Source organism: Diplotaxodon limnothrissa, linkage group LG15, assembly GCF_057381915.1.
Source record: "Diplotaxodon limnothrissa isolate DT_005_m linkage group LG15, D_limnothrissa_male_GT1.1, whole genome shotgun sequence".
Lineage (NCBI taxonomy): Eukaryota > Metazoa > Chordata > Actinopteri > Cichliformes > Cichlidae > Diplotaxodon > Diplotaxodon limnothrissa.
In genome coordinates this window covers 21,850,646-21,874,827 of record NC_140610.1, presented here as the reverse complement: position 1 = coordinate 21,874,827, position 24,182 = coordinate 21,850,646, and the positions used below count along the sequence as shown (strand labels likewise).

The 24,182-nt window shown below is 40.1% G+C and overlaps 1 protein-coding gene and 1 pseudogene across 1 annotated transcript in view; one reads left to right on the top strand and one right to left on the bottom strand.

The window, feature by feature from the left end:
- Nucleotides 1–18,417, top strand: part of ift172 (intraflagellar transport 172) — a 54,356-nt gene extending 35,939 nt beyond the window's left edge. The window contains exons 34-48 of the mRNA XM_085371972.1: nucleotides 154–263; nucleotides 3,741–3,870; nucleotides 8,521–8,619; nucleotides 8,748–8,857; nucleotides 9,075–9,138; nucleotides 9,613–9,699; nucleotides 11,114–11,230; nucleotides 12,318–12,428; nucleotides 12,546–12,665; nucleotides 13,601–13,696; nucleotides 14,037–14,096; nucleotides 14,259–14,357; nucleotides 15,025–15,178; nucleotides 16,223–16,314; nucleotides 18,325–18,417. Of these exons, the coding sequence (XP_085228098.1) occupies nucleotides 154–263; nucleotides 3,741–3,870; nucleotides 8,521–8,619; nucleotides 8,748–8,857; nucleotides 9,075–9,138; nucleotides 9,613–9,699; nucleotides 11,114–11,230; nucleotides 12,318–12,428; nucleotides 12,546–12,665; nucleotides 13,601–13,696; nucleotides 14,037–14,096; nucleotides 14,259–14,357; nucleotides 15,025–15,178; nucleotides 16,223–16,314; nucleotides 18,325–18,414 (1,539 nt within the window). The 3' untranslated portion in view covers nucleotides 18,415–18,417. The remainder of the gene's footprint in view (nucleotides 1–153; nucleotides 264–3,740; nucleotides 3,871–8,520; nucleotides 8,620–8,747; nucleotides 8,858–9,074; nucleotides 9,139–9,612; nucleotides 9,700–11,113; nucleotides 11,231–12,317; nucleotides 12,429–12,545; nucleotides 12,666–13,600; nucleotides 13,697–14,036; nucleotides 14,097–14,258; nucleotides 14,358–15,024; nucleotides 15,179–16,222; nucleotides 16,315–18,324) is intronic.
- A 1,809-nt stretch (nucleotides 18,418–20,226) lies between these two features.
- On the bottom strand, nucleotides 20,227–21,958 carry LOC146617466 (nuclear factor 7, ovary-like; annotated as a pseudogene).
- Between the last annotated feature and the right edge of the window lie 2,224 nt (nucleotides 21,959–24,182).

The following is a 24,182-nucleotide window of genomic DNA, read 5'->3' as shown; positions in this document are numbered from 1 at the left end:
GATACAGAAAAAAGACAAGAAAGTATTTGTAGAATTTTTTGCAATTTAGTGAAAAATGTCTAAAGTTGCAGGATTCCTTTTTCATTTTTCAGATGTTGACAATCTGCCTGATAGTCAGTTATTTAATTGATTTCGTGTCTGTTTTAAATTCAGGATGCAGACATGTGGAGTGATGCCATACGTATCTGTAAAGAGTATATCCCCAATAAACTCTCCATGCTCCAAGAGGAGTATGAGAGGGAGGCCTCCAAGAAAGGACTCAGGTGAGATTAAGCCCATAAAATAAGTAACCACTGACCTTCATTTCTTGTGGTGTTCAAATATTTTAGGTCTAACATGGCAGAGTAAAAGATGAAGCACAGTCCTACTAAAGAAAACCCAAATCCGTCACTGAAGCTATATCTAGTTACAACATTTGAAGTCAAAAGCCTTTCAACTTGACTCGTGATTATTTGTGGGACATTTTTTAACATATTTTGAACATTACCAGAAATGCATCTATGCACAACGAATCAGTTTGATGCTTTTTTCCTCATTTTTTTAAAAAACACCTCACGTGTACTCCCAAATTTCAACTCCCGATGAGGAACAGCTCATTAGACAGCAAACCAGCAGAATGCAGCTCATACCCTCCTCCCATCGTTTCTCCCGCTTTAATGACTTGTGGGAGGAAACATCAAAAGTTACCAATGGAAACGGATGAAAAAGAGGGTTTGAAGAGAGAAAACAATGAATTATTCTTGCAGACTTTACAGCTCAGGCTTCAGATAAGTGCAAAGCTTCTCATCTCCCACTGCATCCATCTGCAAAGCTGTGATGGAACTGCAGCTTGTAGAGGATGAACACAGTTCTAATCTCTAATTTCTAATGAAATGGAAGCTAATGACAAAGACCGATTATTAACAGGACAAGTAAATATATTAAGTGATTGAGATGAAAAGGCTGTGGATAATACGAAAATGTAGAGTACATTCCAGACAGAGAAAAACATGGATTCACTGAAGACTAACAGGGCAGAGGAGGGCAAAGGAACTAATACTGCACGATAGAGAGGGAAGAAAAGAAAATTAAAGAAAAAAAAACTAAACTTAATACTACAGAAAACTCATTACAGGAATGATAAAGAAATCCAAACAGGAACCAGACTCGGTCGTTTATCAAGCACTGAAACTTGCAATATACTGTAAAAAAAACAAAAACAACTAAAGATAAACCAAAACTCTGATATATTAACCCAAAAATCCAAAATTCTAAAACAACACAAAATGAACATTTATGTGTATAATTTATGCTCCATGAAGTTGAGGAATAAGGCACACACACATATAGAATGGGATATTGCTTTCCAGCATGTCCTGACTGAAGAAACCTCTATTCACGCCTTTAAGGCTGATTATTTGTGATGATATGTGTATGGCCCCGCCTGCACATATACCCCCTTCTCTCAGCCTCTTCTCTCAGTTCGATAGCCACTCTTCATCGAGCCAAGCTGCGCAGAGACAACCTTGTGTTGTAACTCGTTCCTCTCCTTCAGAGAACAAAAGTTATACACATAACTGTTCGTTCCCTTTCAGTCGATTCACATGGTACAACACATATAGTATGGGACATATATACACGCCCTGCAGAGTATCCATCAAACTGGAGTTGGACCACCACCACCTTAGTGTGTGGTAGACCCAGCTGAAAGGACAGTATGAGCCACCGAAGGGGCTGTAATGTACAAACGAGTGAACCGGAAAAAAAAAAAGTGTGCGGTGATGCCCAACTAGCTGCACAGACAAAGCATGAAGGTCACCCACTTACTTTGCAGAAGCCAAAGTGAAAAACAATGCAGTTTTATATGAAATACATTTTATATCCACAGACTCAAGGGAGGCACAAATGGCCTCAAGCACCAAACACAAGTCCCATGAAAAGACACTGGACCGCCAGTATCTAGCATCTCCTGCAGGAATGTCAAAACATCCACAATAGAGCACTGGACTGGGGGAATGTGCCCGTCCTGGCACCATTGCTCAAAGGCTTGCCATTTGTACTCATAAAAGCCTCTACAGGACCACGCATGGGGGCAGACCCTTAGCTATCAAATTTGATCTCTCAGTAGGTAACCATAAAGGCACCATAGATCCGGGCAGATGAATCACTTCTCCTCTTGCCTGAGAGAGGAGGTCCCCACAGAGAAGAAGCTGCCAAGGACTTGCTGCTAGTAGACTGATTATCTCTGCATTCCACGACCTTGTTGGCCACCAGGGGGGCAACAAAAATCAGTGAGATGTGCTGCCGATGCACTCTATCAAGAACTGGAGATATCACTTCAACTGGGAAAATGCATAGAGGAGCACGTCTGGCCATTGGTGTGCTAGTGCATCTATGCCCACGGGTGAATCACTGTCGATTATGGAGAAGAACATGAGGTAGTGAGTGTTCACCCTGGAGGCAAAAAGATCTACTTGCCTCGCCAAATAGATCCCGTATCTGGGCCAATATCAAAGGGGTGCAACCTCCATTCCCTCACTGGAATGGAGAGAAGGTCTGGAGAGAAGGTCTGGCCCCAGGTTGAGATGGCCTGGAACATGGGTTGCTCTTAGAGACAGACATCGAACACTGCACCATAATAGCAGAGAGCGAGACCACTTTAACAGGGGAAGGGAGCGTTTCCCTCCTTGCCTGTTTATGTAAGAGACCACTGTTGAATTGTCCATCCTGACTAGGAAATGTTGGCCCCTCAGAACTGGACAAAAATGCCTGAGCTAAGAACACAGCTAGCAGCCTTACATCATTGTGAAGCTCTGTGTCCAGACCCCTCTCTCTGATGCGCCATCGGACAGAACTCCCCACCCTCTTAGGGAAGCATCTGTGGACACCACCTTGTAAAACGGCACTCTCCCAATCCAAGATCCCTGGTGCAACAGCCCAGGCTCCCACCGGTAGCTAGCATGCAAGATGCGGTTACTGTTAACCTCCTCTGGAATTTTCTCCGCAAAGTCACCCATCGTTCCAGGGTGTGAAGAAGCACACAGACTTCAGGTCAGTCAGCGTTCTCCTAACTTGGACAATTCCCAGGCAAATGGGGCACGCGTCATTGCTGGTCACTATCATGCAAAGAGAAACTGCACCACTGAAGACAGTGGCAAACAGAAAATTTCAGTTTTGTTCTCTTTGGTTTGATATCCATACCAAAACGCAAAGCAAAGTGCTGCACAGGAAGATTTGAAATTAGCACTTCGTGGGCAGCCTACACACCAGCTGTGGAGTGAAGGCTAACACCAACAAGGCAGTTGGGTTAACTTATGCCAGCAGACAATGGAGCTAACTAGCAGTAGCTAGCTAGCCCAACCCAGTAGATATGCTCTTAGCGAGGTGAAGAGCGTTAGAACTGAGGGCTGATTGTGATGGCAGGGGGTATATGTGTAGACAGGGCCCTATACATGTTGTCTGAGGCCATCCGCCTTAAAGGTGTGAATAGAGATTTCTTCAGCCAGGACAAACAGGGGCGGGATATCCCATACTTTATGTGTTGTACGGAGTAAATCGACTGTAAGGGAACCCTAGCATTGACACAATTAACTGTCAATTTACCATTTAGTAATGGTGGTTATTATTATTATAGCATTAACTATTTTATGCCATGATTGTTATGAACTGGTAAAATAACATAGAAAATAAATAAAGCTATTGTGAAATGTTTAATATTTTTTTAATTAAAAAAAAAAGAGTTTATTGCCTGTTGGTTTCAGGGGTGTGGAGGGCTTCTTGGAGCAGGCGAGAGAGTGGGAGCAGTCGGGTGAATATTCCCGGGCCGTGGAGTATTACTTGAAGGTTAAGGATGACTCAAACACAGCGCTGATGGAAAAGTGTTGGATGAAGGTAAAAAGGAAAAACAACTGCATAGAACTGTTAATTCACATGATCATTAGTTCTTTTTAACAATATGAAATTAATAGTAAGTCTTTTACACGTGTAGTTGCTACTGAATAAAGAAGAGCTTTTAAGTCTGTTATGGGTTTATTAGAGAGGCAGGTTTGAAAAAAACGTTAGCCTTTAACCTAGGCATATTTAAAAAGATCTTACCCTGAATATAGATTAAAATGTCTTATAGAATTAAAAACATATATATACATTGTGAGGAGACCCTGGGGCAGATTCAGTACAAGCTGGAAACACTATCTCACGGCTAGCCTGGGAACGCCTTAGTGTTCCCCTGGAGAAGCTAGAGAAGGTGGCTAGAGAGAGGGAGGTCTGGGCTTCTCTACTTACGCTGCTGCCCCCGCGACCTGTCGCCAGATAAGCGGAAGAAAATCGATGGATGGATGGATGGATGTATTGTGCAATTTATTTTGGTTTTATCGGGGGGGGGGAATCCCACTGCTGATGTAGAAGTCTCGAAAACTCACAAAAAAAACTACACAAATATGATAGACTAGACATAAGGGGTTAAGATAGTGAGTGGGAGGTTTAACCTTCTAGTACAACAGTCATCACAAGCTTTTGCAGTTAAATATTATTCACAAAATTTATTTTTACACCACAAACACTCAAAAAGGTCGAAACCATCTAAAGGATAAATGAATTATTTTCAGATCTTTGTCCTAGATGCATACAGAAACCTTATTCATATTTTGAAATGCCATAAATGAAAACATTACTGCAGCTCAGAATGTGAGAATCCCCTTTTCAGATAGATTAACAGTATTAACTCGATTTGTCAACCTGCCGAAAATATCTACTTACATTGTGTCAAATCTTAAAAGGCGGTCTGAATTAAAATAAATCACAATCTGTAGTAAGTTGACAGTTTGGCTTCAAGGCTGCGGCCGAGGGTTGAGGTCTCTGCAAAGGTCTGTCCACTCTTCATAGTTTTCTCTGTCTTCCTTTGAGCCGCTTTCCCTGGAGTGTTCGTTTTATCTTTGGCATCGCTGTACTGTTTGAACTTTCATGACATAAAACTACAGACAGTGATTTATAACCATTTCAAACAGTGTTTATTTCCCTAAAGAAGGAAATTATTCAGTAACTTATTCTCTGGTTCTGCAAAAATAATCCAGAAATAAAAGAAAACTTCCCACCATGACCTTTAATGGCCGTACTGTAGATCTTATATTTAGACAGCATCAGTAATTACTTATCACTTTTACTTTAAGCTCTGTAGTGGGTGAAGGACAGAATAGATGTTTAATTGTAGTCAAGAGTACCACTAAAGGTGGAGGAGGGCGAAAGGTCACCATGTCACCAACATCAATAGGTGATTTCTGCTGTGAGTATGAAGATACGCAGCACATACTGCATGTTATTGATTAAAGTGCAGAGGTCAGATTATTTGAAATGGGAATGGTCAATCTCCGTGATTGTAAAGAAGCGGTCTTGAAGAGATCACAGAGATCAATAGGTAGTTTTTTTCCCCAAGTGAGTTTCATTAGGTCAGAAAATGCTGCATCTGCATTACAGATGAGTCAGGCGATACACTGATTTAAGTTTTGAATTTTTGATTCCTTCCTGTAGTGCGCTTCATAATGACCTTTATTCCAATTATCTGTTTTTTTAAGACACATTATATTTAATAGGTGAAAGTGAGTGCTATCAAACATGCCAAATGACTCACAGAAGTAGCTGATTCTAGTCTATTTAAATGTAGAAGTGCTAAATCAGAGATTACACAGATGTGGTTTAAAAGGGACACGTTTCCTGCTTTATGGTGTTTTGTTTCTTTTTAAATTAGATTACTGTGGACTCTCTGTTTAAACCTGTGAAAATGAAATGTGGACATTTATTTTGTGCTATTTATATAATATATTTATAAATTAACTAGTTAACTATGAATGAAAATAGATAGAAATACAAGGTACAGCCGTATTGGAAATATTGCATTAGAAGAATTAAAGACTTTTTCTTCAAGACACAAACAGCAAAGTCAGTTCATGTATCACCAACTATCCCCACAATCAGAATCAAATGGATTATATAATGATTACGGTGACATTATATTGCTTTTTGAGATAGTAAGTAAGTAAGTAAAATTTATTTATATGGCACTTTTTAAGACGAAAACGCTGTTACAAAGTGCTTCACATGAAGACATGTCAAACAAACAATATAGCAACATAGAGGAAATATAAAAGCATATCAAACAAGCAATAGTACAATATAAATATAAAATAAAACAACATATTACGCATTAACATTACCCAAATGCCTGTCTAAACAGATGAGTTTTAAGCTGTCTGTGAAGGTTCTCAGTCATCCAGGTCATCGTAGTCAAAGGAGCTTGGAAAGAAAAGCGTCTGGACTTCTTTAAGTTGCTTGAAGACGTTTCACCTCTCATCCGAGAAGCTTCTTCAGTTCTAAGGTCAAATGGTGGAGAGTCCCAGATATAAACCTAGTGGGAGTAACCCCCCACAGAGGGACAAAAGGACCCCTGATGATCCTCTAATCGCCTGAGCCAAGGTGTGAAACTGGGCGTGGGTCCCAATCAGCCAGAGTTTCGGGTGCGTTCATTGTGAAACCTGGCCCCACCTTATCATGCGAATTCCTGAGATCAGATGGCCCAGGATGTGAGTGGGCGTTAAGGCGTCTGGGAAGGGATCTCAAAACTGGATTATAGATGGCAGAGAGTTGGTGTCGTAAACCCCCGCCTCTGTTCAAAGATGGTCGCTCACAGTGGACATAGATGGCTTCTTTCACTCCTCTTTCAAACCATCTGTCCTCTCTGTCCAAAATGTGAACATTGGCATCCTCGAAAGAGTGTCCTTTATCCTTAAGATGCAGATGGACTGCTGAGTCTTGTCCTGTGGAGGTGGCTCTTCTGTGTTGTGCCATGCGCTTGTGAAGTGGCACCTCGGTTGTGGAGACAATAGTCCTGAGTTTGGCAATATTTCTTAAGTGAAAAAAGCAGGAGCGGGTCACGGATTTAATATGAGATGACAGATCATGACAATTTTATATTATCATCATTGCAAAGATCTCTGTTAATAGCTTTTTAATGTCATCAGCTAAACAGTTGAAGAAGTTGAACTCTTTCTCCCTCGAAGTATGACATCATCAGTGTCAGTACTGGTAGGGCAAAACAGCAGTGGTAATAAGAGGCAGTTTTTAAATATATGCCATTTCTTACACTGCGGTGGCTCAGAAACTGGTGGAATAACATCAATTTGGGGGCGGCCGTGGTTAAGGGGGTTGGGAAACTCATCTTGTAACTGGAAGGTTGCCGGTTCGATCCCCAGCTCTGTCTGTCTTGGCCGTTGTGTCCTTGGGCAAGACACTTCACCTACCACCTACTGGTGATGGCCAGAGGGGCCGATGGCGCAATATGGCAGCCTCGCCTCTGTCAGTCTGCCCCAGGGCAGCTGTGACTACAACTGTAGCTAGCCTCCACCAGTGTGTGAATGTGAGAGTGAATGAATAGTGGAATTGTAAAGCGCTTTGAGGGTCTTGAAAAGCGCTATATAAATGCAATTCATTATTATTAATAGCCCCACCTACTTTCTTAACTTTGTCCTGAAAAGGTTATGAAAGAACTGCTACTTTGTTAAAATTTGGTTTTATAATATTTTTGCTGTATAGAATATCAAAAATGCCAAAGACACATATTGTAAGGAGAGAAAAAATTTTGTACATTATATGTCTCGGTGTACACACATACTAAACGTATGTGTGACTGAGAATAAAATGCAAAAAATTAGAATAAAATACACTTGAAGTAGGAAAAATAAGACACAATAAATATTTTTTATCGAAAAAGTTGGGAAAATATTGTGCTACGGCACCCACAACATTTAAAAAAATGTAGTTCATTAAAATCAATATCACAGAACAGATTCAAAACAACAGAAAACTATAGTAGTTAAATAGGAAATAGCTTAAGTCCATAATGAATATTGTGGAAGTGGTAAAGCTTTTCTGTGTCTATCCTCATGGCAGTGGAGCAGAAACAGACGTTCAGCTGCATGTCCAGTCAGTGGTTCGATCCCGGGCTTCTCCAATCTGTATGATGACATGTGTAAATGTGTTCATGACCAGGATGTGTGTATATGTGTGAGTGGGAGTCGGGTGCCTTGAGTGCTCAGTAAGTGCAGAAAAGTGCTATATAAATACCACTAATACCGAGTCCATATGAAGAAGATAAAATAAATCAGTACTGGCTTTATCTTCATATGGTACCCACTCTTTCTGTCTTCCTATCCAGAATAAACTCTCTTGTCCCAAGCTACATTTTCTCAAACCAGAAAACAGAAAGGTTGCTGAAAAGGAAATGCAGAATCTATCAAAAGGGTTTCATGGATTTGTTGCCCATTATTACCAAAAACACGTTGCCTACCTCGATTCTATTTCATGAAATAATTGCAAAAATAAACCCTAAAAGGAAAAAAAAAAGAAAACGTCTTGAGCAGACTTGAATAACAAAATAATGACAAAGCTAAATGTTATATTTCTATATATGGTTTGAATTGATTTTTCCTTTTTGTGTCTTTTTGGGTGTCCTGTACTGTTTGGCGTGTGCACTCGCTGTGTGCATATGTCCAGGCGGCAGAGCTGTCCATCAAGTTCCTGACAGCAGATGTAGCAGTGGAGGTGATCCAGGTGGTCGGACCACGACTCGCACAGCTGAGGAAGTTCAACGCCGTGAGTGAAAACACACGTAGATTCAGTTAATAAAACAATACACACACACACACACACAATCCAAATATATATGCTCTTATAATAAGGTTGCCTCTTTCCTGTGTCCTGTTTGTATTTGATTGTTGAAGGCTGCTGAGCTCTACTTAAACATGGACCTCATCAAAGAGGCAATCGATGTCTTTATTGAGGGTGAGGAGTGGAACAAAGCCAAGAGAGTCGCCAAGGAGCTGGAGCCGAGGTTTGAGAGCACACAAACACACACAAACACTCAAGTGTATCATAGTTATTACGGGCAGAACAGCAACAAAGACAAGGGCCGACACTGAATTAAAACTCAGAATAGAAGAAGTGAACAGAAAGGCTAAGACATGCTGGTTATTTTTTCAATGTCATATCAGTTTTATTAAGCATGCGTGCCTCTCTGCCCTGTTTCTTATGAATCTGATATTTGACAGGTATGAGGACTACGTGGACCAGAAGTACAAGGAGCACCTTAAAAACCAGGGCAGAGTGGAGTCTGTAAGTACAAGTATACACTCTATGACACCCTGAACCAAACAAATAAAAAAAAAAGAAAAGCTGACATGTTATCAAGCTAATATTGACCCAATTATGACAAAATTCAGCTTCCAAAATCACTCCAAGCAGTTTGGTCCAGAAAAATAACTTTTTGTAACGTTTATATAAAGCAAAAAGAGATAAATATCTCTCATTTGATCCATTTCTGTAGTAAACAGCAGCATGTTCCTCCCAGAATAAGAATTTGTTAAGTTTCACTGAGATGATTTTACAGTGATTGCTGTATTTCCTGCACCATTTCACTGCTCTGTGGAGCCCTACATGTCCTCCGAGTTGTTTACTTTGCCAGTGCCATTTGATAAATATGAGCAGAGAAAGACAGAAAATGTAATGGTCTAATTTCAAGTTTCATGCTGTGTTTCTTAGAGCTGAAAAAACTGTTTGTTTTTATTTTTGATGACTGTGTTCGTTCAGCTGGTGGGAGTGGATGTCATGGCAGCCCTGGACATCTACGCAGAAAGAGGCCAGTGGGAGAAGTGCCTGGAGACAGCATCCAAACAGGTATGTCTTGTTTGATGTCATTAAGAGTTCATATTATATTGTCACCTCTTTTGTTTTTCGGGTTGTTAAGCAAACAGCTTTTGCTCAAATCAGGGTTTTAAAGTTCTAAAACAAGTGAACTCTAAAGCAGGGCACAGGGGAAAGAGTCATTCATCGTTACTTCAAACAACCAGGAACTTTGTGCGAATTTGTTGGGAAGTAGGGATGGAGCGATGATGCTGGGAAATCTACAGGGAATCCGGTGATTCTGATAAGGTATTACACATATAGGCAGCGGGCTAAAATCCCAGGCAATTTTAGAGCAAAAGCAGATAACCAGGTGAGGTCAAGGTGTTAGAGTTTTAGACAAAGCAGTGAGCAATTGATAAACTAGAGGTTAAATGATGCCAGTACTACACTAGGGGATGAAACAATCACTGAGCAGAGTTCAGGTCTGGAGCTTTATGATGCAGGTAGGTGATAATGATGAGCAGGTGCCCCAGCTGTAAAAGCATGGACAAAAACAACATGTACAGTCAGACCGGTGACCGGTGGTTGTAACTTTTCTTAGAGTGAGAGAGGTTCAAGGATGAGCCGGACTGAAGGTATAGGAATATATGATCTGATGTGAAGTGTTCTTTGTTTGAGAGTGTTTGAGAAGGTATAAAAGAGTTCAAGGGGGCGTCCTTCCACAGAAAACTGTTTTGGTGTTTGACTTGAATGTTTTCTCCACTGCAGTGTTTTTTGTTCTTTTTCCTTAATAAACCTCACTTCAAAGAAACGCTCACCTGGTGGTTGCAATTTTATTTAAGATTTTCCACAACAGAAACAAAGAGGACTAACCATGTCCTAGCTGCAGCTAAGGGTAATTTGTTGTTACCTCCAGTAAAAATGTGCTGCAAGGCTCCAGGAAAGCACTTCCAATCCTTCTTAGAGCCGAATCCAAAGTGTCCATGTCTGGAAATGAGATGATCCACTTTGGAGCTTTCTGAAATTGTATTACAAGTTAATTTGAGACATTAATCGAACACTTTTCGGCACTGAGGGGGTGGTTCTTGTTTTGGGTGGGGGTTCTGTCCCATCCGAAGTCCCCCCTGATTCAACCTTGGTGATATCAGACAGAAAAGCAACTTTGCAGCAGCTAAGTAGTTTATGTTGATTTATGTTTCCCTCCAGTGGGCCTTAATGTGCAGTTTTTTTTATGAACTAGCTAAACTCATCCCCGCACTGTGGCAATATTCAGACAAATAAGGCCTGCATGGGCATTTCTGTCACACAAGATGAAGCATATTCGGGCGCTCATGGACAATTATTTCTGCTGAGGCAACACTTTTTTTTTTCTCTCGTGCTTTTTGGTCTTGTTTGCTCGTTAACAGGCCTCATTGACCTCATTTTTTCTGTCAGGCTTCATAATTTTTGTGTTGTGTTTTGTCAGACCTTTCAGATCCTCCATAAGTACATTGCTCTGTACGCAACACATCTCATCAAGGATAAGGAAGCTCCAAAGGCTGTTCAGCTCTACATACAGCACGGAGTACCACCAAACCCTCAGGTACACACACACTTCTTATAGCTAATTCCATTCCCCCCTAGTGGGTACCCTAAAGGTACATTATCCTTCTTTCACTGCGTGATAACCCAAGTTTCCCTCTTTAATGTAGAATATCTACTCTTATTTTTGTAGTCTTCATAGAAGGTGAAATTATATGAATATTCCAACCAAGTATCACAGCAAAATGTGTTATAGACATGCCAGTCCACCATGTCCATTTCACGCTTTGCCTCTCTGCTGTGGCCAGTTAGGCAAAGAAAAGATAAAGTAAGCATAGAGAGACCACAAACAGATTGGGGTGTGGTGTATTTTGTGCAAGATTTTGGCACGATGGGAATGTTTGCATAGTTTCAAACAACCCACATGTTTTTATGCAGTTCAGTGTTGACAAGATTGCATTGATTGCCAAGATTGTCGACTTTGTTGTTATGTACAGTGTGAGTCTCAGTTAGCACCACAAAAGCCAAATAGCTAGTGTTCTTAAGCATAATAAACCAATTTCTTCTCCAGTTTTTACCCACGCCACCTGCCTGCATAGCAGCATGCAGGCAGGCAGCTGCTGCAAAGTGAGCATGTTGACACCTAAGTTTGTGAATGCAATAGCTTGAGAATGAGACGATATAGGATTTTCAAATTGACAGCATAGGTGCAAATTCTCAGACGAGTTTGAAAGTAAAGGTCAGACAGCAGGTTTTCTGAAAATTACCCAAGATTTTCTAATTAAACCATAGGTGTATCTATTAGAAGGCTGAGGGGTAGCAGGTGGCACTGCCAGTATTTTTGTTTGCTATAAAGCGGTATTTACAACAAAACTCTATGTTACCTTAAGAGCTTGGAGCCCTGGTTTACAGATTTTTATGGTTCTTGAGTCAGTCAGTTCCAGATTATTTCAATAGACAATAATATCAGTGACTTTCGGAAATTATATTTACACAAATAAAAAGCAAACTGACTGTGAAAAGGCAGCTGTATTTTATTAAAAAAAAAAAAAGATATTTTGATTTCTATTACAGCCTTAACAACATGATTAAAAAGAGACATCTCTTGTTTATTATTTTTTACAAGCTTTGCCATTTTTTACAATCAGAACTTTAACATCTACAAACGCCTGTTCCTGGACCTGATTAACCTTCCCGACACCGATGGACCAGAGTCCTACCGCATGTTCGCCGACCTCCGCAATTTCTTCTTCCAACTGGTAAATCAAAATTAGTAAATGCCTTTATCGATCCATTTTAAAAAACATGAAAATAAGTTTGTCCTCATAAAATGCATCAATTTTTAATTTTTTAATTTCTGTTTGCTGTGATTTCAGTGTGAGAACATGTCCAAATCAACCGAGGCAAACACTCCGGCTCATGAAGATTTTGAACAGATGCTGCTAATCTCTCACTACTACGCCACAAGATCTGCTGCTAAAGGAGTCGAGCAGCTGGTATGAAAACGCAAACAGCACCTGCCTAAATACAGAATATTTAAGAATGAGGACATCTTTGAAAATGACTTTGTAAAAGTTGCTCATAATTGGTGAGAATTCAACAATAGAACAAAGCACTGTGAAGCCTGGAGTCTTGTGGTAACAGCATAGATGATGTTGGGCTAGAGAATTGACGGATGTGAAAACACCTTGTATTGTGGGTAGATCAACCATGTGAACTGCAGAAAATGTGACCAGCAAGGCAACATTTGCCTGCCAAAAGTTCTGTGTCTTTGCTCAGAAAAATAAAAACGTGACCAGATTTCATTTTGGTCCCAAGGTCATCTCCTGGTACACCTTGGATGCTACCAGTACTGCTTCTTCTATTTTTAGATGTCCTCCTGTAAGCTTCTTTCTGACCACCTGCACATTACCATCTGTGATGTATACTCGATCTCTGCCTTTCATTTTGGGAAAGAAGACAACGTCACCAGGAACCAGACACCACAGGACATTATAGAAGACTTCAGTGATGATAGTCTGACCTAAGCTAAACAGGAATCCATGAGGGGAGTTACCAAGTAGACAAACAAAAAGAAACTAAAAATACACAGAGCTCAATTTGCACAGGTGAACATAGTTGAGACTTGGCCAGGCAGTCTTAAAAAAGCACAGGAAGGATGCACAAAGAGGTAATTACCAAAATAAAACAGGAAGTGAAAACAGTGGAAGACAAACAAACAGATAGACGAAACAGGAGGAGACTCTAGAAAAATGTGAACACCTAGAAACACGAGTATGAATATCAGTTAAATTGTAACAGGGAACAAGACAAAAAAGAAGACCATGTCATGGTACAAATCTAAACCTCTGCTAGGTAACTGATGATGATATGTAGGAAGCTTTACTTTGGGGTTTTTTAAGTGTTCTCTTCTTCTGCTGTGCATTTTCAGATCAGTATAGCAACCAAGCTCTCCGTGTCTCTGCTGCGTCACACTGAGCTTGTTGCTGCGGACAAGGCTTTCTATGAGGCGGGCCTGGCCTGCAAGGTGAGTCCACCAATTAGAGAGGATGAGGTGCAGCTGTTCTGCTTTGGTAGTGCTGATGTTTTGTTTTTTTTTTAGTTCCAGGTGCATGTTCATAGTCTAAAATGTTCCTCCTAGACCACAAAATTCAATGAGTTTTCTCCACAAAGTTGGTAATATTCCCAGATATTCAATGATTGAAGTACATTTAAAAATGCATTGTACACTTCAGGTAGTCCATGACTACTTACAAGCCTTTAACTCTGCTCTATTGGTGATTGGCCATTAGAGGATAATCTTTTTGAAGGAGCAGATACTCTCTCTCTGGTGTTGATTCTACGTGCTATGTTTTCAATTCTGGCAGGCTATTGGCTGGGAAAACATGGCCTTCATCTTTCTCAACCACTTCCTGGATCTGTGCGATGTATGTATTGTAGAAATCTTTATTTGTGACCTTTCCGTTATGTATTCCGTGAATACCAGCAAAATCCTATTATAACACCATTACACCATCTGAACTTCTAATGTGTAAAACAGGTGTAAAATTGAATCTTTTCATTTGTGATTGGCTAATTTTGTTGTCCAGGGCATTGACGAGGGGACTCTGGACACTCTGGACCACACCGATTTCCTAGACACCGACATTCCCTTTGAGGTTCCAGTTCCCACCAAACTCTGCGTCACAGTAAGACATCATCACCGCCCACCAAACACATATCCCACCGGATGCTGCGGTCAGACTGATAGATGAAGACAATATTGGTGATGTGCTACAAATCAGATCTGGTGCAGTTAGTGTCACATTCCTCTGTGATATTCTTTACAAATGAGCACAGATGACAGATCGCTCCATTTAAGCACCCAGTCTTAAGCTGCAGGGTCGCTGTAGCTGCAAATTAGAAAGTATCGGCAGGCAAACAGGTGGCCTGTGGGCTAAATCAGGCCCTCTTAACAAAAATCATACTTCACATTTTCCTGTTTATAGGTCACATTAAAGCTTGTTTTTATTAGTTATTTTTATTACCTTGGTTATAGCTTCTTAAATATGATGACCAAAATTTGGGGTGGTTTAGGAGTTGGGGTTAGAGAAATTGAAAAGAATAATAGTAACTATATAACAGCCCATTTAAGATTACTTTGTCCAAAAGTCTTCTTTTGTCTGAACAAGCTCAACCTATTCCTGTTTATGACACAGTCACTGAGTTTCTGTGTAGGAAACTCTTATCACTGCAGGCTGACATCACACAAACTGTATTTTTTTTATGTAAAAAATCAAACTCAACCTGACATGCAGCTCAGTTGCAATGAGCAATGTTTAGAAAAGCTGTCTGAAAACAGCGTGTGTGTTACAGGTTGCCCAGCGAGACCAGATGCGCGACTGGGTGCTTATGGTGTCCATGGACCATCGGCTCGAGCAGGTTCTGCCACGTGACGAGAGGAACACATACGAAGCCTCGCTGGTGGCCGCCAACACCGGCCTTCGCTCGATGCCCTGTGTCCTCACCGGTTAGACACACACACACAGAAACACTCAAGCATGTCCAAGACTTATCAAAGTTTTGTTAATTTCAAAGATTGAAAAGAGATCAGAGGGGGAAAAAATTGCAAACTGATGTGATGCAACAGAGAAAAGCAAAAAGCAAGAAGAAACGTTTCATCATTTATTTTGTGGAAAACATGAAATAATTAAATGAAATAAAAAATAATAATAATTTAATAAAAAATTGTGTAATTACCATAAAGTTGCAACATGTTCTCTGTTATTTGGAGCTTTTATAGTTTACCTGTTGTTAAACTTTCTTCTCACACCCATGATGTTTGCATACAGTGCTGACATTTACACTTAATCCACTTTGCAATGCACGAGATTTCACACACGCTTTAACGTGAGCAGGTTGATGTAATGAAATCTAATTTCAGGAAAGTGTAGAGCTGTTGTTTGAGGTGTTTTGGAGATTTAAGATGGATTTGTTCTCAAATAAATGTTTAATTTTCACCTCTGTGTTATTTGAAGAAGGTAATCTGTATTTAAGGGAGACCTATTTTGCTCATTTCTATCTTCATGTTTTTACTCTTGGTCTCTACTAGCGAAGCTTTTTGTTATTCTCTTATATATCTTATACTGAACCTTAGTGCAGCCACTCAATTCACCTTTTTTCTAGTTCCACAACCATAAAGCCAACGTTCTTTTGATTGGCTACCTGTCACAAAACAGAAGGTTTGATCAGCATATCCTCTCTCACTGTGAACAGCACTGACATGAAACTGTGGCCTTGTGTAATATTAATCCAGCAATAAAACAGTATATATGTGACAGAGAAAGAAATGTATAACAGGTCCACTTCAAGAACCTTCATTTAAAACCTAATGGACCATTCAACGATTTTCTTTCTTAAATTTTAATATGAAATGATAGCTACTGTATAATAGAATGCTATCATACACAAAACATGCTGTGGCCTTGCTGTAAGTGTTGATTCTCCAGTTTGCTGCGTGACTGTGCAGTCATACACAGCATGTAGTCTCGCTCTGTGGTGTTCCTGCTTTCAGGCTACCCCGTGCTGAGGAATAAAATCGAGTTCTCTGCTGCGGGGAAAGCAGCCAACAAGGAAGACTGGAACAAATTCCTCATGGCCACGAAGGTGAGATCAAACAGAGAAACTGGGTTTTTGTAAGCTGAGAAATTTCCGTGCATATAAAAACAACACAAACGGATCTCTCCTTCTTTCTGAATGAAAAACCTCAGGAGTAGGGCTGGGCCATATCATACTGTTCATGGTAATACCGGTATAATGTTGGGCAACGATAAGAAAATGAAATATCACGATACCCATAGAATATGGGTAAAACGTGCATGCGCAGTGCCTTTGTTCTCATAGACACGTGGCGGGAAAAGCATTTCGGCGACGGAGAATGAGAAGGGCGAAAGAGGATCGTTGAATGAAACTGATGAACCAGAATGTAAAAAAGCTGCAACTTCAGTGGTGTGGAACTGGTTTGGCTTTCATCCATCAGATACACAACAAAGCACTATTTTTGGTAGAGCATGCTAGCGGGCCGTCGTTATTACCGTGTGTTTTGTAAAATACGGCACACTTAAAATCAATCCTTTGATTCTTCTGAAAATCGACAGTGCCCCTTATAATCCCGTGTGCCTTATGTATGAATTCTGGTTGTGTTTACTGACCTCGAAACGATTTTATGTCGTACACGCCGCTCAAAAATCTGTCCAATGTTTTAGTACGACTTTGCTAAGCTATGAAGCCGCACCGCTTGATGGATTGTCGGAGCATTATGGCTACTGTAGGCAGGAGATACATACTGTGCATCAACATAATATTACTGTATTGTGTGTATAACCTCTTTTAAGTTTTGTGGATATTATACATGGTTATGCTGAGGATATGTCGGCCAGTTTCCACTGGAAATTCCTTTTGGTTAAATTTTCAGCAAGGAATTTGCATTTGCACTGTTACATTTTTATATAACTTTATTGCACATAAAAAACAGCTGCTAGTTTAAGCAAAAATACATTGATGGGTTTTTTGGGTTTGTTTAACATTAATAAAGTTGTGGAGTCGTAAAGTAGTTTATCTAGTGTCAATTATACCATCAGTTATATCGTTATCGCAAATTTTCAAATGTATATCGTGATAAATATTTTTGGTCGTATCGCCCTGCTCTACTCAGGAGTGTATTTGACTCCACAGGGACTGTAATTAAATGCAGTGTCATTCAAGGTTTTGAAGAGTTTTGATTAGTTTTGAGGAACTCAAAACTAATCAAAACTCCTAAAACTTACCCAGATCGTCTGTCCTCAACTTAAAATTGGTTGAGAGAGAAAGGAACTCCCATCATGGAGCAGTACTCAAAGCTTTTCTTTTCTTTCTTTTTTTTTTTTTCAAAGCAAAGGCATGAAGAAAATGTTTCTTTCAGGTTCAACTCTCTTTGAAACAGCGCTGATCTTTAGTGAAAATGCTAATGTTGGATTGTAATTTATTGGATTCATTATAACTAGAAAAAAAAAACATAATGGTGCATGAGTTAGAGCTCAACACTTCTTGGCTTCTTATAACTCTAAATTGTATTTTACTGTTGATTATAGCATGTTTGTGTTACTTCAAGATGTTCTGCAAAAAATAAGATTGGCTGGGCACCACCACCAGTCATTAGGCAGTTGCTGGAGGCTGCTGGCTAGTTGCTAGGTAAAATCGGTCACTAAGAAGGCGCTAAACCAGAGACCTATTTGACATTGGTATGGTCTGCCAATTGGTCGCAGAATACATATTTTATCATAGCAATCAGTGGTTACTTGGGGCCACTGGCCACCAGCTAGAGACCAGGTCTGGGTGAATGGGGCTTTAGCGTTTGAGTTCACTTAGCAACTTCTAGCAGCTACTCATTAACTGACTTGGGAATACAAATTTTTCCCCTGCGACTGGTGGTTCACAACTGGCAAAGCATGAAACTGAGGCCTAACCTTTCTGAGTCTTACAATACTGAATTAGTTCATCACATTGAGAGAAATGAAAACAGTGGTGCTTATTTGAGTTTGAATCAGCAGATGAATATACATAGCATCCTTACCTCCCTTCTCACGTGTGTTTCCTGATGGGCTGTTGTTTGTGTTTCTCTCCTCCACCTCCCCACAGACCACTCACAGTCCAGAGTGTCAGGACGTCCTCGAGTTCATCAGGCAGTGGTGTGGCGGCCTGCCGGCGTCCGGATTCTCCTTCCACTGATAGAACGACCTGCAGCTCTGCCCTGTGCCTTTTCTTTTTATTACTCTGTTACACACTTTGAAACACCTGCTCTTCCTTCTATTCTTCCTCATCTTTTCTTTCCGCAAATTCAAACATTTCACAGGAAACCAACTCTTTTATTGTCCCCAGAACTTTATCATTTTTTTACTTTAAAAGTAGTTTCTAAGCCCAGAGGAGAATACACAATCCCTTCATTTCAGTTTAAACCAGTTCATGATTTTCTTCTTTAAAAGGCACCTTAAAAGTATAGTTAAACTGTTAAATGTTATGTGTTACATGTTATATGTTAAACCGTTGGATGTTAAACTGTAAATTGGTAACATGATAATAAAAGTACATATAAATGACTTTGAACCTTAACAGTTGACAATTTAAGAATTCAAGAAATATATTTAGTGCTTTTTTCTGATTCATTTTTCTGATTTCATTTCTCATTCATCAGCTAGCAGCCTGTTAGAAAATTGAAATGACTGAGAAATGTAGCACTTTGAGCCGATTTAGCAGTTTCTGCTCGTTTCTGGTCATTAGAGTAAGATACCAGGCTGACAAGAGTCAATAAGCATTTTTCTAACATTACTAGTCTTAGAATTTGACCACTGTCAGAGCAAAAGCACAAGATAAAAACTCGTAAGTATTTATTAGAATTCAGGTTTACATATTTCTGAAGCAACCTCAGAAAATCAGTAAGGAGCTCGAAAATGTTTCATAAAACAGCTAACAACAAAAAAAATAGACAGTGCTGAAAACACAGAAGAAAAAACAAAAACCTGTTCATATGCTCAGTGTGTGTTGGCCCCAACCACAAGCCCTTTTAGTTCCTGAGCAAAAACACACAAAAAAGTGATTTCCTGAAGCAGCTCTTGTGCTGTAGTTTAAGTTAAAAATGAATAAACTTTGTTGGGGAATAATTTCAGCGGCGGATTAATCCTTGTTTGGTGCTCTACTGAGAGCGGTGCAGAATCAGAACAAACTCAACATCAGAGCTCTAAAGCACCAAGGAATCCGATGCATCGGGATGAAGTGATGCTGTTTGCTTTTGTTTTTTCCACGATGTTTCATTTTTGTTATTTATTTTATCCTCTGACTGGTCAGTTTATCCCAAGGTGCAGTCACCATGGAAACACATATCATCCATCTAGTTGTTTCTATGTATTTTCTCATCATCAGAAGGACTTTGTCTCAGGTTTCCATCTGTGAAGGCTTTCTCCTGCAGCAGATATTACAATACTTAATAACCTGACACTATAATGCTGTGGCGGCGGTTTAGGACTGTTTAATGTCTGCGGACTAAATTGAGTTATTTTCTCTGTGAATGTTTTTCAGAGGCCAGTAATGTTTGGCAAAGCTTTTACTGAGTGTTCAATATGGAATATACTTTGTTTAATAAAGTTGCAATATAAAAATGTTCAGTGGTTTTCTAAGCATTCATCATATCCTGCTTCATGCTTCTTTGTGACTGTAATGAGTGGAACCACATTCAGCTTTATGTTAAGCCATTAAGATGTAGATTTAGCAATTTTAGCATTTTAGAAAGATAAAAACAGCTCATCATCTGAAGCATAGTTGATGTTGATTTATTTAGATGTAAAAGCCACTGTGGTGGTGTGCAGAGGCAAAACTAGAAAATATATGTCATTGTCCAAAGCCTAACCAAGCTAACTAGCTTTAGCTGATAACTTGGTACTCCACCATCATCCAAATATGGATATTTTGACCGTATCTGAGCGCAATACTAAAGGCTTTAAAATACTAGTCCACAAACCAATAGGTCATTATCCTCTCTGTTGGAATCTAACAGGTATTATTTAGTAACATTGTTTCAGGTAGTATCTTTAATAGGCGTTTATCACTTGTGCCTATAACTGGGAACAGGGCCTCGGTGGAGGTACATGAGTTGGAGTATATGAGACTGTCGAGATCAGAGAAACTCAGCACCCCTGTGTCACAGTCCAAACAAACTCTGATCCTCTTGATCCTATTCCTCACTGAAAGAACAGAGACTGAATTTGATGGTGAGGATGCTTTGTATTTACCTTTACAAAACTCCATTGTCCATAACCCAGAGTGCGAGCCTAAATGTCCTTTCCTTTTGACTGACTGGTGCCACGCCCAGGATCCAGTGTGAACTGTGTCCAAGTTCAACTTCCCAGCTGTGAAGTCCTGAGTTAAATCCCTGAGAGCCGAGGGTGATGCAGAAGCTGTCAAATCTCTCCGGGTTGTTGGGACACTCTACTGTCCGTCCCCGTTTAACACCACTCAGATCTTCAGACAGGTTGAGTCTTGGGTGGGCAGTGTTTGGATCCAGAATCACAGGAGTATACGAGCTGGCCTCAGCCATCTTGTTCAAGATGTTGAAGGTCAGATTGCCCAGGTGTTTGGCCTGGTCCAGCAAAACTCCTAGAAGAAGCTCTGGATCACCCATCAGGGGCTGCTCCTGGACCTGTTCTGCTGTAGCCTTTGTTAGATTATTCTGTTATTATATGTTACCTTATATATGTAATCAAAGTAGTTGAATTAGAATACTGCTGTAGATCATATTATACCCTTTAATATAGAGTGTGTGAGCTGTATGTAGTTTAGTTCTCATTATACTTTTGAGTTAACAGAACATATTCACATATTAGTTCATTAGATAAATGTGCATCACTCTGTATCCTTGATCTGCTGGGAATGTGTTACACTGTTTTCTTGACATGCTTAATTGTTGAATCATGAAGAGAAGGTTGTAAGCAGGAGACTCTGTGTCTAAAGACAGGGGAGATAGATAGACCACATTCCACACCCCCACCTTACAGAAAGCAGAGAAACAACTGCCGAGGTCATAACTTAGGCGCTGTAACAGAGAAAAAATGTGATGTTTTGGCTTTTACGACTAGCTGGGGGCCACTAGAGAGTATAAAAAGCTGAGCAACCCGTCACCATTTTGAGACATGTGCCTGACCCTCTGGTAGCATCTCTCCCGTCCGGACGTTGTAATGCTCTGACTGTTGAATTGTATGGAAATAAATGATTGTTGATTGAGCATTTATACACCGAGTATTGTCCCTCCTTCAGCCCAAAGATTCAAAGAATTGGGAGATTTCAACACCTTGTAGTTGTTTAAGAAGAAGGTGTCTTCAGCTCTCAGCTCCTCCTCTGTTGCTCTGATAATTTGCGAAAGAGCTGCTATCTCTCTTCTCAGAACGTCCATCTTCTCCTTCAGCACCTCACGCTTCCACCTTTCTTCTGCACTCACAGCAGCAATCCTGGCCTTCTCTTCCTCTTCTAGAAACTTGTGAAGCCTCTTGAACTGATCACTCTCCAGTAAAAAGGCCTCACACAGATTCTTCAGTGCCAAGTTGCAAGGTGGGTGTTTCTTCCCAGATATGCGCTTACAAACAGGACACTCGAGTGCTTCTTTCCTTCTCCACCATCTCCGGAGGCAGACTTTACAGAAGCTGTGGCTACAGGAAAGAAGAACTGGATCTTTAAAGATATCACAGCACACAGGACAGTGGAGTTTGGCCTCTGATCCGGAGGCCATTTTCTCTCTGAGTGAAGCCAAAAACACAACGAGCAGGTTGCCAAAAGTGTTTCGCTTAATTCTATAGCAATACTTCCCGTCGTGATTTCACTCGGGCTGCAGTATTCCAGTTTGGCTCCCTGTACCACCACCCCGCTCAGGTGCAGGTTATGTCTGGTGCGTCTCCTTCCAGTGGAAACATAATAACTTGAGTGAGTCAGAGAATGGGAGGTGCTTTCTCAGTGGTTTTCCTCTAAATGCTCAGCTGTAATAAACCAGGGGTGTATTTCATTCCTCTGTGTTAGCGTAATTGGTTTGATGGATACTGCCATTTTCCTTCAGGGCACGCTGACTCATGCTGGCAGACTGATCTTGGATCTCTTTGCCAGTCAGAAACTAAATACATTAAGCTCAAGAGTGTGTTTTTAGTGTTTTAAAGGTTAACGCCACCAGTTACAGATCATGAGGAGTAGGAAAGGTTTTTTGAAACCAGGGGTTTGGTTTAGTTTAAGAATAAATAAAATATAATTTTATTTCTTTTAAATGCTCAGTGTAGCACTATCCACTAACTATAATGCTAAATGCTAATTCTGTAGTACAAAATTTATATGTGCAGACATAGTTGGGAAATTTATTCAATTTTTAATTCCATTTTAATGCACTTCAGTTTAAAACCACAACAAAACCACAGCAAATGTAACCGTCAGATGGTCAGAATTTAGTGTGAACAGCATGAAAGCATGGATCCATCCTACCTACCTCGGATTAAAGGTTCAGGATGCTGGTGGTGGTGTGAGGATGTGTGGAATATTTTCTTGGGGCTTGTTACCAATAAAGCATTATTTAAATGTGACAGCTTATTGCCGTATGTTATTGCTGACCATGCCCATCCTTTTATAACCATAGTGTGAAGCAGGCCTACAGGACTGTGGTGCACTGACAGGAATAGTAAAATATTCATAGAAGTTGCACAAAAATTTGAAGACTACAGTTTTGAAAATACAACCGTGAGCATTTTATCCTGCACTTATTGCAATACATTATCAGCTAACTGTCAGGCTTAATTAGCAAGCTGTCTTCATATACCATATGGATGCACAGACACACATATCTGCTAATTAGCGCCAAGTAACAGTCTAATAAAGCACTCGAATTTCATTTTTTTATAAGCTTCTAAACATGTTTTTTGATGCTGTAAAGTTAACCATTTTAACACAGGAGTCTGTGGAGACTGCCTTATTTTTGGAGCCAACCTTAAGTGGCCGCTAGACAAATTGCAAGGAAGGCAACTGAGACTAAGAGAACAAAAACTAGAAACAGTGGCAACACAAAGAGTACTGAACAGAGACCACTGCAGTCAGACAGGGAGCAAAAAGAAACTGTGGAGTACATACAAACAGTTGAGCACCTGGATGATTGACACCAGTTGGGAAAGGTTCAGGGATTACAAAACAGACGAGGAAATGACAGAAACGGTGGCACATACTGTTGGTTTTAGACCTTCTCTTTTACTGCACTCTTCTTCTGAAGTTAGTTATTTCTTATATAAACACTCTTTTTCATAATTTTGAAACATTGCAGCAGAAATATGAATTTCCTTATGTTTGAGCATGCACCAAGAAATCCCAAATCCAAGTGACTTCTTCAGCCTCAGTGTCTGCAGGTTTGCCCAACCTTACAAACAGTACACGTGTATAATGACTGAAACTAGCACCATTGATGAACAATGGGCTGTGAGGTCAGTTTTTTGATCATTAATATTCAAACTGTCATTACCATTGATCAACAACCACTGATCAATCACAATTGATCAATGAGTACCATTCACAGAGAGTAGGGGAATGGCTGCAATCACAGCATTTTAAGATGGTGAAAGATGTACCCTTAGGCCCCCTCCTCGATTCAGAGACGGTCTTCCCCTTTTCACGTAAATGGCCTCCCTGACCTCCCGCTCAAAAAAGCGTTCCTCCTGTCCAGGATCAGCAGAATCAACTTTCTGGGACTTCAAATTTAGGTTTCATGAGTTCCAGCTGAGTTCAGTCTGGAAATCCAAGCTTGGTGTTAAACCTTTAACAACAAATAAATAAATCCTAGCACAATATGCAAATACAGATGTACAGTATACAGATGGTTTTTTTTACCATGTTCATACCATAATTACCAAGCCCTTATATAGTGGGATGAAAAAGTTTGGGCAACCTTGTTAATACTCATTATTTTCCTGTATAAATCGTTGGTTGTTACA